Below are 16,500 nucleotides of genomic sequence, written 5' to 3'. Positions count from 1 at the left end.
CTTTCAGACATTAAGATATACTCATAGGAAGGGAGCAAGTGGAGGCAGAGAAATTTAAATAGAGCATCTAGATAGCTCGGTGGTTTGAGCATTGGCCTGCTAAACCCAGGGTTGTGAGTTCAATCCTTGAGGGGGCCATTTATGGATCTGGGGCAAAAATTGAGGATTGGTCCTGCTTTGAGCAGGGGGTTGGACAAGATGATCTCCTGAGGTCCCTTCCAACTCTATGATTCTACATGAGGCAGCTTTGCCTGTGGGATAGTGCACTGGACTGGAACTCAGGAGACCTGGGTTCGTTTCCCAGCTCTGCCAATGGCTAGCTGGATGACCTTGGGCAAGTCACTTACCCTCTCTGTGCCAGTGTCCGCATCTGTAACATGCTTTAATGATACTGACCTTCTTTGTGAAGTGCTGTGCGATCTACTGATGAGAAGCACAACAGAAGACACACAGGAGTTAAGCTGTGTAGGGCAGGTGTGCATTTGTTCAGATTACCAAAGTCGCTTTCACCTACACCACAAAAAGATACCATTCGAGTTTGCTTGGGTCTATACGTTGGGCCCAGTCCTGTACAGAGCAGAGGCCCCTTAGCTGTCCTTAAAGTCAGGGAGACTTTAGGATGCCCAGCACTTCGCAGGATTGGGTCCTTGTGACCAAATGTTCCTAGTGCGCCCATTCCTGTTCTTGGGCGCTTACAAATGGTTGAGTCATACCAAGACTGCAGGTTTGGGGGTGGGGAGGAGAGGATGGCATTGGCGTTCCAAGCTCCCGGCATAGTCAATTGTATGTTGTGGGACAGATCTTCCACTGGAGCAAACCTAGTGGCGCTATGTTGATTCACAGCTACAAGGATCTGGGCATACACAGGCATTTTTTAAAGTTCTCTATTTAAAGTGGAGAACTCTATTTAATCCTGGTGGCTTTTGCCATTGACTGCACCGAGAGATGTTTGGGGACTGCAGTTTGTAATACGAATGGCACAAACGATGCCATCCGATTACATGATTTTTTTTTTTAAAAGGTAACTACAGAGGAAAGTGCTGTTCATTCCCTTAAAGAGACACTATTGCCTGCTCTTCTGTAGAGTTGAATGATCTCAGTCTTGCTCAGTGCTAACAATAGCTAGTATATGCAAAAAGAAAAGGAGTATTTGTGGCACCTTAGAGACTAACCAATTTATTTGAGCATGAGCTTTCGTGAGCTACAGCTCAGTTCATCGGATGCATACTGTGGAAACATAGCTAGTATATGGCTTGAAGCTCATGTTGTAAACAGGAGGGGGGGAAATGTCTCTTCCTAAAGCTGCAGAAGAGCTTTGGCTTACAGCGTAATAAAGTAATTTTGCCAGCAGTTTTGTAAACGAGCACAGAGAAAATGGTGTCCTGTTACAGATGCTTTGGCAAGACAGCTCTTGGCAGCCACTGCAACCAGCAAATTCACTTTGGGGCTCTGTTCACAAACTTTATTAATATTCTCTACGTTCATTAATTGTCATCACATTTGTTTTCCTAATTTAAAAGATTTTCCAGGGTTGCCTTGAAACCAAGTCTATAGCATGTTTCTGTGATTCCCAGGCAGAAGCTTTTGTGAATTCCACACACCGTTTCCAAAAACCCTTCTTCCCAGTTATGCTCCAGCCTGAAAAATCTTGCCCCAGTTTGCCTAAACTAGTATGACCAAATTGAAATGTGTTTTTTTTTAAAAAAAAGTCACAAAATGTAACTGTTTTAATGACTGTATTTAAAAAAACCACTAAATGCAACATATAATTTTGTTGCTGTCCTAATTAAGAGGTATTTACAAGAGCTCACCAGCCAGACAACAGAATCTGTTACTCTTTAAAATTCCTATATACTATGTAGAACAAAATGACCTTGGTTTACAACCAGGATATTCAATCCTGAAAAATCTTTACTCATGTGAGTATTTCCACTGAAACCCTTGATGATTCTGTACAAAAAAGGTTTACTCAATTGAGTAAAGATGTCCAGACTCAGCCCCAGCTTCTCTAAATGCTGGTAAAGTGGTGGTAGGAGGGGGGGAGGGATGTTTATGAAAGCAACAAGAAATTCCCTGGTCAATGTTGTTTCACTTTAACTGCAGTTAAATCAGTTCTGAGTTTCTTTTAAGCGCACAGAATTTTTTTAATATAATGAAAACACAACATGTGGTTGATAAAAAGCAATTTTTTTAATTTTATCAAACTGATCTGTACAAAAGTTAGCATTGCTTAGTCAGAAGCTAGTGAACAGAACAAGTAACAGCTGAAGTCTTCAAACTTTATACAGAAAAATAGATTGCATAAAAATGAGTTTTCTGTAACTTCCCCCACCCCCACATCCCCAAAAGGAAATATGCAAAAAATACTTTTAGAAAAAAGAGTAGGAAACATAGAAAAGGTAAAAAGAAGATAACCTCTGAAATGTGTTTAAGATTTACAAAGTTTTTAAAGGCACAAGTTACCATAAAATAGATGGTTATTATATGCTCAGCATACAATGGAAGAAGTAGAAATATATCAATGAAATATTAGTCTAAACCTAAGTACCTAAAAAAATTTAGTGGAGGTTTTAGTTTCACAGCTTGATGGATGACATCTGGTCCCTAGAAGCCAAAATTAAAGTGGAACTCAGTCCATAATTTCTCATTAAATTACACCTTTCTATAAACTAGCCTTGGTTCTGAAAGTGTACAAAGATTCAGTGACGCCTTCAAATCCAATTTAATATCTTGAAAGCAGCTGGCAAGGAAAATCCCTGCTGTCCTGGTCCTTTTTCCAATCATTCAGCTGTTGAATTTAATTAGTAACTTTTGCACCAAGCCCATAACTGCTTCCCCACCCCCTTCCTTTTATTGTTTTAGATTTGTGTGTCAATTTCACATTCATGACTGGTTGCTTGTGACATACTGATTATTTCAGCCTCTCTCTCAAACACAATTCTGCAGTGGTTAAAAAATATACTCAGGCCACCATTTTATTGGATCGTCTCCACTATTTTTTTATGCTTCCCTCTGCCCCATCTTTAAATTTTTTTTTAAAATTCTACTTTTTGCACAAAAATTACTTCATTAATTAAAAAGACAAAATAAAACAGAACATAAATACATATTAAACAGATTTCCAAAAAAACAAAACAAAACAAAAATCCCCAACACCCAAACACTTTTAAGCTTCCAAAAAACAAAAATGAATGTTAACTACAGCCAAACCTTGCTTAGAAGAACTCTTGACTAAAACACACACCTCAGACATTTAATTGGTTGGTCCTAGCCGACTCTGATATGTTCCCACAAGATCGTTATATGTAATAGCTGAATTTTTTTGTATATATTAATTGGTCCTAGTGAGTTCTTGCCTCCAAGGTTGGTCCGTATCTCACATTGCAATAGACCCTTAAAGTCTTGTACATCTTTTTTCCATTTTTGCACTCAGACGTTCAAAAACTAGTAAGTTCGCTTCAGTCCTCACAGAGGAGTCAAATCGTTTTGTCCTTCATTTATTCAAAAGGAATTTTCTGTCCGTTAGGTTTTGTTTTCATTAAAGAAAAATAGAACTCTGTCTTTTAAAAGTTTGGAGATTTCGAAGCAAGCGGACATCCAGTCACAATGAATAGAGTTCCCAGTGGCTCAGCAGGCACTTAGGGAATTGCCACAGCACTCCACTTTGTTTTTCCTTCATTCCTTCATTAGTGCATATAGTTTTGGGAAGACCCCTCAGACTCCTTCCGTCCTCTAAGGCCTCGTCAGGGTTGTGTAGACAGGCTGGTCCCAGTTAGCAGTGGGGCTGTGAGCGGGAGGGATGGACAAGCCGTTCAGAATGGGTGTGGCGTAGGGGCGCCGTGAGGAATGGAAATACGGATACTGGTAAATGCTGGAGGGATACCCGGAGTAAGGGTTGTAGTAATTAGAACTCTGGAGGTCTGTGTAGTCGCACTGCGAGCTGGAGAAAGAGGCAGCCGCTGTGGCGGTGGAAGCCGTGGTGGCACAAGCCTGTGCACTATAGGAACCGTAGTCGGAGTGAGTTGGAGACCCATGGGATTGGTCGCTGTAATGACTTGGGCTGAGTTGCTCCGTTTTGATGTGTGGTCTCTGCTGGCTGGTTTCATTTAAAGTAGGGGACACGGAGGATGGGCTTTTGTGAGTCCAGACTTGGGCTGCTCCACTGGCACCGTTGGCTGAATGGGAATAGGAAGGGCCGTAAGACCCTGCTGAGGAGTTCTGCCCGTGGTCAGCCGGCATGGCGGAATGGCCATTCAGAGGCAAGTACTGGTCAAGCTCACGCACGTCAAAGGTCTCCATGTTAATGACCTCGCTGCTTAGTTCCGAGATGTCCACATTGCTGAAGTCTATGTTCTGGCGGCCGCTCTCCACTAGGCGGCGCCCCTCGTGTTTCAGCTCTTGCTTGCTCCCATGATGAAGATCCGTTTTAGGGGTGGTAGGAGGGGTGGGTGGTCCATGAGTTTGCCCTAAAGACAAAAGCACATTTTTAAAATTAAAGGATTTGATGGATATTTGGGGGCGGGAGAGGGGAGGGGACAGGCAGTTTAGCATCTTTTAGCTATTTAGAAACTCAAACACTGGATCTTTAAATAAAACATTGTACCAAGAAAACACGTTAAAAGATGGGCAGATGTCACCACAGCGAGTGAGCCAGATCCTCAGTGGATATAAACTGGCTTCAGTGGCACTATGTTGATTAACACTAGCTGCAGATTACTTCTGCACTGGACTCCGCAGCCACTGAGCCCAAGTTTAATACTTCGGTGGGGTTACTGCAGAAGTACTCCATGAACTCTTTGGAGAGGCAATGACGTCTAAAACTAAATTCCTCGACCAGAAAGTGCAACTGAGTTTCATGTCAATGGAAATGGTTCAGACTTTCTTTACAAGGCAGTAAATGAAACTCTTATTCTGTATGTAAAAACCCATATGAGTGCAAACTTCAAGAGAAGGGAGCGGGGGAGGAAAATCTTGCAGACAAGGTTCATAAGAGAGAGAACAAACACGTCTGAAATTACAGGACATTAGCAATACTTTTGGAATCTATCAACACTAAAAGTTTGCCAATTCAAAGCTCCACTTCAGAATCCAGAAGGGATGGGATGAGATTAGTTGTCTTGATCTCTAGGGCTTTTTCTTGAGGCATCTTCAAAGCTACCAGCTAATAATTAACTCTGATTATATCTGTTAAATCTCCCCTCCCCCCGCTGATATGTTAGTGACAGTTTGAAAATAGAGATTTATTTATTTTCTAATAAATAGGATTCAGCCCTGTCTATGGATGTTCTTACATCACACACATCACCAAGGTATCTGGGACCTTCCACTGTCTTCAAGGGAACTGCTCAGAGTATCACGCTGTAAGGTCCCAATCCTGCACACATAAGCAGGCTTCCAAGGGCTACTTGCAGTAAAGCGTGTGTGGAAGTGTTATCAGGGCTAGCCCTGAAGGCAGGAGTTTTCCCTTTTGTTTATTATAGAACCTGACTGTTCTCCTGGGATAATAAATCTTTGCAAGTTTCAAGAAGACTCGGTAAGAATCCAGACTCCTTACCTGTGTGATCATTGTGATGGTGAGAATCTCCTACACCTCCTAGCCCGGTGTCTGCTTTGTAGATCTGGCTCCCTCCATGATGGCTGAGCTCCGCTCCTGAATCAGAATCGCTCTGGCCAGCTTTTACACTTTTCCTCCTCCGGGGCTGGTATTTATAATCCGGATGATCCTTCTTGTGCTGAACCCGGAGCCTCTCGGCTTCTTCCACAAAGGGACGTTTTTCATTTTCACTTAACAAACTGTTTTATATTTTAAGAGGAAAAAAAACAGTAAGTTACATGTTGCTTAAAAAGCAAAACTACAAATGTCTATCATGTTTTCAAACATTTCTATCTCTAGCTTACATGCATTGATTCAGCAAACCAAAAAATTAAGTCACAAAATAAAGTTTTCACTTGTAATAAATTACAATTTGTTTTACTTGTTGCATGTATTGCAAATAGCTAAAAAGCTGTTAAAGCACCTACTCTGGATATTGCTAACAGGGGAAAATGCTGTTTTTTATTTTAAATTTAATTCCACATCCTGCTCCTAAATATTATTGCTATATTTCACATGTAAATCATGCTGCACTAATATAACTTAATCATTTCTGATCATCTCCAGTTCTGTTTGAGTGGTTGTTGCTTACAAAGAACCAATCAATATAAATGAGACTATTTCATTTAAAGTTTTTATTTCCTCTGGAGCTCCTATTTGAAAACTTCCTGCCGATTACCCAAACCATAGTTGTTTAATGTAGGAATACTGCTCATCAGAACAAATGCAGGATGTTTCACTTTGTGTGCAATCGTAAAGAACTAATTTTTTTTTTAAATCTATGCTGGACATAAAGAAAAAGCTTATATATAGTCTGACTTGCCAAAGGCACCATTTGAAAGCATTAAAAAAATTTCTCACCTAGATGTTTTCCAGTAAACTATTAGTACTAGACAAATAAAGTTAAACATAAAATGAATGTTGAGTATAAATACATTTGTGTTGGAAGAACGAAAAGAAGCTGAAGAAAACAGCCGTCTATTAAAAATGATATAAAAAGCTATAATTGCATTACATAATTCATTGTAAAGTTGGTTAAATACACAAACGAGCAAGACAAATATTACAAAAACGCCACTGTGAAGTTACGGCTAAAAACCCCCAAACATTTCCTTGTAGTAGAAATACAATCAGAGAATCCACCCATGGAGAAAGTTGGAGAAGGAAAAGGAGCAAGTATTTAATTATGATGCTGGGCGCCAAGAAGAATCCTGCACCCACTTTCTTTTAACAGTCCTTTCATTGCTCTGGACTGCAGTGAATTCGACCATAAGGCAGCCACATGAAGCACCCAGTTCATTCATTAGCAATCAGCTCTGCTGAAGAGAGACTCGGAGTCTAACGGCTGGAAGTTTGAGAGCGTACTACAACGCAACCATCCCAGCCATGCCCTTCAATGGGGAACAATCCACCCCAGCTTTGGCCATTCCTGTCGAATAAGATTGAATTTGGTTTGTCTGTTCATGTCACTAGTCTCATCCACAGATAGGAATACTCAGAAAGTCCAGTCCTACTCCCACAGGAGGATGTGGCAAAACTCTCATTGACTTTGATAGGAGCAGGACGGCAAAACTCTCACTTATTTAAACAGGAGCAGGACTGGGCCCATGCTTCATTCAAGCAGAAATCTCAGTGGCACCTTAAAGAGTTAGGCATTTTATTAGTATTTTGTAAGAGGGCCCAGAACCTGAATGATGGATTTATCATTTGCTCTGTGCTACACGTTGAGCCTAATCGCGATGGGTTCATTTTCAATTGTCTGAAGTTTCACAAGAATGTTTTGGTCAGGGGAAGAAACTCACAAAAGACAATTCCCTACAGCAACCCTCTTTTTCGGGGGTCCACAGCTTGAGAGATCTGTGTCTCTCCCCCCCCCCCAGGTCCAGCCTGAAAAATTCCACCAGAATCTAACCTTCCGGACTCGCCTACAACGAGCAGACCTACTGGTGCTCTTTGCCAGGATATGTCCCCCCCCCCCACTATTACTGAAGAAAGCTATAGGTCCAATTGTTCAGGAACAAGGTAGCTGCAGGTAACTTTGGCCCCTTGAGTTCTTGGGTTCTCTATCTTGTCTTTGTACTAATACAGACAATTCCCCCCTGCTGCACAAAACAGGGACTAAACCCTTCCTCTGAAGTGCAAACATGGTAACTCAGCCCCGCTGAGCACTCCGGGGAGCAGCGAGCTCCTCCTCTATTAACATCCCACAGGTCCTTAGTTAGGGACCCTCCATTCACGTCCCATTCTCTGGCTTTCTTCAAGGATTACAGCTGGCCAAGCGTCTCCAAAAAAAAGGACGAGGTAGAAGCCCCCTCTTCTGAGACTTTCCTAACTAGTTTGACCTCAGCCCCTTATTAATCCTAGGGGGACAACTGTGCCCTGCAGTAGAGATGAACTCCTGGGGCCTCTGCATCTTAAGCTTCTAGAATTCCAGAGTAAAGGGGTCTAAGGGTCGCCCACTAGCCTCTGGTGTCTGATCTCCACACCCCACGCGGCGCGGCGCGGCGCTGTGGAAAAACTACTCCAGGCCAGACGTGTTGAGGAGGGTGCGCGCATGGTGCATGTGCGTGGGCACAGTCTGCGTGTGTCCGGACAGGGTGTGGGTGCGACAGGCATCATGCATGTGGCGGGCAGGGTGGCAGGCGCGCGCGTCGCATGCGGTGCACGAGTCCTTGTTGGAGGCCGGTGTGCTGTTTGTGATGCCCAGGTGCCGGGGGGCCCGCGCGTGCAAGCCGCGCCCGGGCCATACGTGGCGCCCGCTGGTTGGCACGAGGCAGGCTGTATGCCGCGCGTGGGGCCGAGGCGCCCGGCGCGTGTGCCAGCCGTGGGTGTGATGCAGGCTCCCTCCCGGAGCGCAGCTGGCGGAGCCGGACCCTGCAGGGGTCCCTTCGCCCCGGCTCGCCCCAGCCCCAGCCCCAGCCCGGCCCCCCACTCACCGCCAGAGCTTGCCCAGGGTCTTGCTGAGCTCGGCGTTGTGCAGATGCGGGTACTGGTCGGCCAGCTTCCTGCGGGCGGCCTGCGCCCACACCATGAAGGCGTTCATGGGCCGCTTGACGTGGGGCTTGGCCTTGAGCGATCCGTTGCCCCGCACGGGCATGGGCACCAGGCTCCAGTCGTAGCCCTTCAGCACCTGCGACACGGCGTCCCGGATGCAGGCGGGGAAGCGCTCGTCCACCTCGGCCGGCTCCCCCTTGGGGCCGGCGGGCGGGCGCGGGGCGGGGGCCGGCGGGGCGCAGCCCAGCCCCTCCGAGCCGGCGGGGGACAGGGGCGAGTCGGAGTCCGAGTCCACGTGGGACATGGAGCTGGCGGTGCCCGCCGGGCTGCAGGGCGGCTCCAGGGCTTTGTCGTGCTCCTCGGTCATGGTGAGCATGGGTGGGGGGCGGGCGGCGGGGCTGCGCCGGGCGGCTGGGGCGGGGGGGACCCGGGGCAGGGGCGGCGCTGCAGGCTGGGACCCCGCCCGCGGGCACCGAAAGGGGCCACAGGACAGCCGCGGGGTCCCCGTCCCGGCGCGGGGCGCCTCCCCGGGATGCGGCAGCGCCGGCCAGATGCGCCCCAGATGTGCCCGCCGCTGCCGCCCTCTCTCTGGCTCTGTCCGCGCCGCGGCTGCACCCGGCGCGCTCCGCTCCTCTGCGAGCCTCCGGCCCCCGGCCACAAGTTTCTTTAAGCCGAGGGCGAGCGGCCCCGCCTACCGCCCCCGGCCCGATTGGTGGGACTGGGCCCTTGGCATCTGCATCCCTCGCCCCGCCCCCTCCGCTCTTAAAGCGAGCGCGTCCCCCTGTCGCCTTTATTATGGTTTGCCCTTTCAGAGCCCCACGTGAGAGCTCGGGGCTGTGGGCTCCCCTGCGCGCGTCCGGCTGGCTTTTTAGGAAGGGAATGAGCACCCCCCCTCCCCCCCCAGTGTCAAGCGAGTGGCGGGTTGGCTGGTGTGCGGCTCCTTTTTGCTGCAGGAGGACCACGCTCACCTGCGGAGGTTTTGAAGAATGTCTTGATTTTGGGGAGAGGAGGGTAGAGATAGGAAGTGGCTGGTTCGATTCGTTTTAGTTCTTTGCATCCACACTGAGCGGTAGTTTCAGGGGCAAAGGCTCGAAATGCTGCAGGCTGGTTTAGCACCCTGCGCCTCCAGAAAGCAGGGTCCCCCTCTGCTCCTCAGTGGCTGAAATTGGCATTAACTCTATTCCTGGGGGTCTTTTCAGTGGGATTCCTACTGGTGCCCTTGACACAGGCTAAGCTCCTGGCATGCCCAGGCTAAGAAGGACATCCCTTTTATTCGACACAAATGAAAAGAGAGCAAAAGAGGGGGGTTTCCCCCCTCCTGTTGTATGAGTCCCTGGTTTTAACTACGGATTTGTGCTCGTTGCGGGTTTGTCTATGTGTGTGTGCAGGGGGCGGGTTACCTGTCGATTTCAGAGTGAGAGCATGTTTTACTGTCAATTTAGACCCTTTCTAAACCAAACTGATCACATCTGTTCCCCCCCCCCCCCGCCCCAGGGCTGGATATAAGGTATGTAGGAAGAGGTGCAGTAAATATTCTGCAGTGCTGGGATTGGAAGCTAAAGTATCCATAAGAAAAGATGTCGGAGTAAGCTGAAAGTAACAGGCTTCTTTGTTTTGAAGACTATTACCCTTGGGTTATCAATGATCACATCCGCAGAAACTACGTTTGCATCAGAAAGCTGCAGCCCTGGGAGAGAACGCAGCGTGTAGACGGCAGGGAAATGTGTTGAGGGGCTTGTGGAAGGTTGAATGTGTGTCAGAAGGGCCATTTGCAACGTTGGGATCCTAGCCGAGTTGGCAGGAGGATGAAGGGTTAAGTTATACCTGGCTCGCGGCTTAAGTTCAGTGTGTTACACTCACAGGACTCCAGGAGAAACTCCGCGAAGAGTCAAAACTAGACCGGCACGGAGTGCAAAACGGATCCTCAGAGAGCGTGGTTCTGGCGTGTCTTTAGGTGCAATATGGACAGGGTCATTTCTCGGGAAATGGGACCTTGGCAGCTGCCGGCCCTTTTCTTAAAAAAGATCGCCCGGCTGCAAAAACTTCCCTAGTGAAAATGTATCGATCCGTCCAGCTGTTTGTTTCAGTGGAGAAATCAAGCCAAACGAAAATGAATTGATCTTTTTAAAGGTTGAAAGGTGCGACCGTCTGATGTGTGTTTACACAGGGGGCGACTCCTGTTTACAAAGAGAGAGGTGTGTGTGTGTGTGTGTGTGTGTGTGTTGGGGAGGGTGGCTAATTACCTTTTTTTGTTGTTGTTTGTTTTGCCAAGTTTGACTGTAAAGTGCATGCCAGCGCTCCAGGAACAGCGGGGCTCATTCCTATGTACCACAAAACCCCCCTTCTAATTGTTATTTTTGTAAGTAAAGATGACTACGGTTATACCTCAAGCGGCTGATCCTGGAACCCGTGCATTTCGCATCTGTGCAACAGAACAACTAGGCGGATCGTTTATTTAAATCCGACAGCAAATATTAACACAAGTCCCAGCGCTGCATTTAGAAACAAAAAGCCACAGCTAATTGCAACCTGGCTCTGTGTATAGACAAACTCCTGGAGCGGCTAATTAATTTCCTCAAATAAGTGCTCCGTTTGGAGGGCTCCTCTCCAGAAACTAACATATTTTTGTTGCTAGATCTGCATATTTTGGCGCTTCTCGGTCCCATTATAGTCTTTAAAATTTACTCCTTCCTAGCTGCAGTGAGCCCTCAGTATTATACCTGCACTGGGAAAGGGAGATTCAGTCATCTCCAACAAACAGAAAGGAAATAGGACAGTGCACAAATCTTTGAACTAATAGATTTGCCCGTTTGTTAACCTACGGTCAGAGAGGGAGGGGGGCGGGGGCGATTAGCTCTTGAAACACTGTCCTCCTGCACGATTGCTTCAAATAAAAGGCAGGTCTTGATTTCCAGGCGTTGGGTATTTCAGGGCATTCACAAGCTGGTGCGCTGTCGACAAACTTTCCTGGGTCCTTTGCGAACTTTCCGAAGAAAGGAGGCTGGATTCGTGCGACCTCCAGGAATATGAACACTCCAGGCAAAGGCCCGGCGGCTCGCCCCAGCGTGGTTCATTCCAGCTAGAAATAATATTTCTCTTTAGGACAAACTCATTCTGCTGATATAGACTCCAACTGCCATGCTTGGTTAGATATAAGGGAGGGTTTTCCCCCAAAGGGTTAGATCTGCTCGGATTGCGCCTGGTATTCTGTTGTGTTTGCTTCCTTGCTTTTTCAAGTAAAAAAAGCAAAATAATCCATGGGTTTGAAAACAGCCATTTCCCTTTGAAGGAATATGTTTATTTCAAACGTTTCCTGAATTTGAAATTATTTTTGAAACGTTGAGGTTCTTCTCTCTGTTCTCATTCCAGTTTTGGTCTTTGATTTGCACACAAATGTTAACGGTTCCTTAAATCGTTATATTCTTTATTGCGTTTGGTGTGAGAAACGAACCTTGAGAGCAGGGAAGAGGAAGAAAGAAAGAAAGAAAGAAAGAAAGAAAGAAAGAAAGAAAGAAAGAAAGAAAGAAAGAAAGAAACTCCGATAAATTCTAAGTGTTCAGATAATATTAAGGTAAAAATTATTTACAGGGTGTGAAACTGCTAGTACCATTAAAAGAATAGCACCCTGAGATTGTATCTGGTAAAATATTAGTCTCTGGTCCCTTTTTAAGTAACAGGGGAAAGGTCATGGTGCCAAATTACATTGTGTGGTTATGTTTAAGGATTTTTGAACACGTTTCTCTCTGTGTGTATACACAACGTACAGTGTATATGTGTGAGATCTCTAGTGTTTATGTGTACACCCACAAATATAAAACATGCATACACACGATATGCGGACATCGTACATTATCTGGATAACATACACAAACCCCTGCAAAATCTAGTTCATGCCATGACCCATAGGTCATGCATTATACATGTCTGGGACGTGTTTAAAGTTAACTTCGAGTTATCACAAGAAGGCTCCTACGCCTACTTCTGTTTCCTGTGTTATATCTTGTGGGGCTAAACTCATGCTTCACAGTCAAACACGTTCTGTCCCTGTCCAAAATTCTGCTCTGTGATCCCTGCTTCTGGTTCTGAAATGACTTGATTGCTAGGGTCCAACATCAGCCTACCAGATTGTCACGTTTTACTATTAATTCTTGTATTGACACTAACTATTCCACACGGCAGGCAAGAACACGGATAGCCTTTCGCCTAATCCTGGTCTGTTGTCAGAGATACAGCAAATCGTTTCAGAGGAGCAGCCGTGTTAGTCTGTATCCGCAAAACGAAAAGGGGGACGTGTGGCACCTTAGAGACTCACCCATTTATTTGAGCATGAGCTTTCCTGAGCTACAGCTCACTTCATCGGAAAGCTGATGCTCAAATAAATTGGTGAGTTTCTAAGGTGCCCCAAGTCCCCCTGTTCTTTTAGCAAATAGTTTGACACTGACCTAGTTTAATCACGCTGGAAACTATGGGACAACACCTCCCTCCCCCCTCCGCCTCCGACAACCACACACGCACACCTTGGTGTCACTTCCCAGTGGGGCTGCACTGACAAGGAAGGGGATTAAATGAATTACCTGTGGTGGGCCAGCGAGGGAGACACCTATAAACGCGAGGGAGCCAGGAACCTGTCGCTTCCCCGGTGCTGGTTTCTCATCAGATCAGTTTCACTTGGTGGTCGGCGTGCTGGAGTTTTGGATTCGTTCAGTCGTTTCAAAAGAATTCTTTGTAGCAATCAGAAGGACAAATTGTACAAATTGCGGTAGTTTTCTTTTAAGGGGCGGGGGGAGGAGGCAGTGTTCGTTGCTATTTCTTGTTTTTCTTTTATCGTGTTAGATCAACGGGTCCATCAAGAGTTCCAGTTACAAACAAACAAACAAACAAACAAACAAACCTCTGATGTTGTCCACATGGTTTCTCATTTTATTTGTTTAAAATGATTTTGGGGTTTTGGGGAAAGGGGGGGTTGGGGAGAAGTTGTTTGTTTGGCCGTTTCCCCCTGTCTTTCCAAGAAAGTCCTTTTTTCGCAGAATAAAGTTGAAGCATTTGATTCTAATTATGGTTGGGCACATCCACCCTTATAATTATAAATCACAAAGAGATCAAATGAAAAATTACATTTATAGCTGCTGCTTTCTTCCAGAAAGTGGAACACAGAACGATTGAGATTTACAAGGGAAATTACAAAATGTGTGAATGTTTCCAATATGACAAGGTTAAAAAACCCCAAACAAAGACATGTTTTGCTAGTACTCTTGTTTATTAACTGTGATGTACAGACATTTTGAAATTAAAAATATAAACTGCAGTAAATTTAATTGGAACCATGTATGTGTCTGTACACACACACACTCTGCAGGGAATTGCATAGACATTGATCAAAATCCAAATCTAACCATGATTATCACTCCAAACGTTGGTATACTCTGATCCAGTTGACTTTTATTTCTTTCTAAAATTGACCCATTTGCTTATTTGTGTCATTTCCCAAGAAGGCTGCAGTTCTTAGCTTGCACTAAATTACCCTGTGGGCTGTAAAAAAAATATGAACCGTCAAATGTTTAAAAAAAAATCAACTCAAAGAGGTTGAATCCTGCTTTTAGTAGAACAAAATCCCTGTCTCACAGAAACAATCCGGGCTACAGACGTTAGAACAGCAGTCTGGGAATTCACAGAAATCCTTTTTTAGGGCCTGATCCAAAGGCCATTGAAGTGAGTGGAAATATTCCCTTTGATTTCCACAGGCTTTGGATCTGTCCTTTCGCAGTGCTGTCTTGTACTCAGCCTGAAAAGCAAACTCTCCCTTTTGGCGATTTACTAACAATAACAGGCATTCTCTAATGCCTGTTTATGTAAGGCCCTCAAGGCACTGTGTTAACATTAATTAATTCAGCCTCACAGCATCCCCCTGAGTTGGGTAAAGAATATTACATCCATTGTACAGGTGGCTTAACTGAGGTTATGACATTCAGTCTGCAGAGCACCTTGTGCAAGATAGAGCCTCTCATGGACCAGCTGCGGCCTCACAATCTCCCAGCTTCCTGTTTGGCTTGGTTTGCACCAGGAAAGCGTAGTATAGCTCAGACTTCACTCTTGTGATTGTCTGCGGTCACAGTATCAGCAGTGGGGAGGGGGCCGCCATTTTCGATTTATTATTGATACCGGGGCATCAATTAGCATAATTAATGATGAAAATCCAGAACCATCTCCTTTGACGTCAGGACAACCCAAGGTATTGGCAACATCTGGTTTTTGTACTGGCCAAATTGGTGAATTCGATAGTGAGGTACGTTTACCAATGATGCCTTGCTGCCACAAAGATTTGATAGTGCTAGCAATACGAGGTGTGGCCTTACCTGGGAAAGGATATGGCTTCTGTGGGGGGAAATCTCCTCCTGTGATTACAGTAGTCACGGCCATCCTTCCACACCCATGCTTAGCAAAAGCAGCTCTATGTTTAGTCACCTGACTCTGCAGTACCTAACAAAAGGATGGGGTTACTGCGTCAGGCGTCACCATCCTCTTCCAACCGTGTTGCAAACGATCTGAGGCTGAGCAAGACGAGTAGGGGAGCAGAGACTGATCCCCAAAACAAGAGGTGAAGACTCATAGAAGTGTGGGGGTGAGTTAAGGCTCACACAGTCCTTCCCACATGCCCTTGGGGAAAATGGAGGACTTTCCATCTTAACCCCCTCAGTTGAGCAGACAGGGTACGTGTGATCCTCCTCATCCAGGAACTCAGGGCAGCTGGGGAGGAACCTGGTGTTGGTGCAATTTCCTAATGACTCTTATCCCCTACAGCAGCACATCTGCTTGTGTTCTCTACCCCAACTCAGATCCTGCAAGAGCAGAGTCATCTTCCATGGGGAAATCCCTGCAGGTTTGGAGGGAGGCTGGTGCTGCTAACCCAGCCCTTTCCTCACCAGCCACACCACCGCACAAATCTGGAAGAGGCTTCCATGGAGATTAACAGGGGAAGGTGCCACTCAGGATCAATACAATTTGGCCTATTTTAGCAAAGTTTCTGCTATTGCTGGCCTGCTTCAGGGCATATTCTCATGGGCAAGCATGGATTAGGAAGCCAAGCAATGAGGTTTGCATTTGCTCTTGGGACTCAAAGGCCTGCCATATTATACTCAAGTAAGCTGGTCAGAGCAACAAAATATCTCCAAAGTTCACTACCTGTAGCTGTTACGCAAGCGAAATGCAAAGGAAGAAAAGATGGACAATCCATTCGTAGATATTAAGGCTAGAAAGGACCACTGTGATCATCTAGTCTGATCTCCTGCATAACCCAGGCCACATGATTTCACTCAATTATTCCTTCAATTAGAGCTAAACAAATGAAAGATTTTACTTTTCACTGGAGTAAAAAAAAAGAAACAAAATCCCACCATAAAACAACCCCCCTCCCCAAACATTTGCATGCAAAAGAAGTCCACCCTTTCTAGAATCTCATCCCTGCCTTTATACAAGAGGTTTCCAAGCTAAAATTTGATTTACAAATCCTTGCGCGTAAATGGGAAGTACATGGACATCTAAGCTAACCAGGTGTTTTATAGAGGATGCGAGAGGAAATTCCTCTTGTAATATTTCCTTGCAGCTGCTCTCCTAACTGACTCTGGATAGCTGGAGCACCCCAATGTTTTCAGACTGAATTTTGTGTCAGCTGCAAAGTTAGCAAGTTGTGCATTTGTCAGATGGAGCTATGCTTCTTGGCAAGGAGTTGGCTGGCTGAGTAATTTTTTAGAGTAGCTGAGGTGCGTGTCTGGGCATGTCTCTCTTCTTTGGTTCTTGCCCTGAAGTCACAGCTCTGCCTTCAGGAGAGGAGTGAGTCTGTATGTGGGAAGGGTCCTCCTTGGATGTTGCCCTGAAGTCACATCTGACATCAACAGAGCATTTTGAGTGAGTGAGCA

The 16,500-nt window shown here is 45.8% G+C and overlaps 1 protein-coding gene and 1 long non-coding RNA gene across 2 annotated transcripts; both read right to left on the bottom strand.

The window, feature by feature from the left end:
* Positions 1 to 3,678: 3,678 nt before the first annotated feature.
* SOX8 (SRY-box transcription factor 8) lies at positions 3,679 to 9,242 on the bottom strand. The gene is made up of 3 exons (XM_073361770.1): positions 8,530 to 9,242; positions 5,555 to 5,793; positions 3,679 to 4,466 (listed from the first exon to the last, which is right to left on the bottom strand). Exons 1-3 carry the CDS (start codon positions 8,961 to 8,963, stop codon positions 3,733 to 3,735), a joined length of 1,407 nt encoding a protein of 468 aa, XP_073217871.1. The 5' UTR covers positions 8,964 to 9,242; the 3' UTR covers positions 3,679 to 3,732.
* Positions 9,243 to 11,023: 1,781 nt separating this feature from the next.
* Positions 11,024 to 13,294, bottom strand: LOC140917851 (uncharacterized). The gene is made up of 2 exons (XR_012161026.1): positions 13,162 to 13,294; positions 11,024 to 12,038 (listed from the first exon to the last, which is right to left on the bottom strand). It is a non-coding gene; the product is annotated as an uncharacterized LOC140917851 (long non-coding RNA).
* Positions 13,295 to 16,500: the final 3,206 nt, after the last annotated feature.

This window comes from Lepidochelys kempii, chromosome 10 (assembly GCF_965140285.1).
Source record: "Lepidochelys kempii isolate rLepKem1 chromosome 10, rLepKem1.hap1, whole genome shotgun sequence".
NCBI classification, from domain to species: domain Eukaryota; kingdom Metazoa; phylum Chordata; order Testudines; family Cheloniidae; genus Lepidochelys; species Lepidochelys kempii.
The sequence above is the reverse complement of the archived record's forward strand: the minus strand, read 5'-3'. Positions and strand labels throughout refer to the sequence as shown.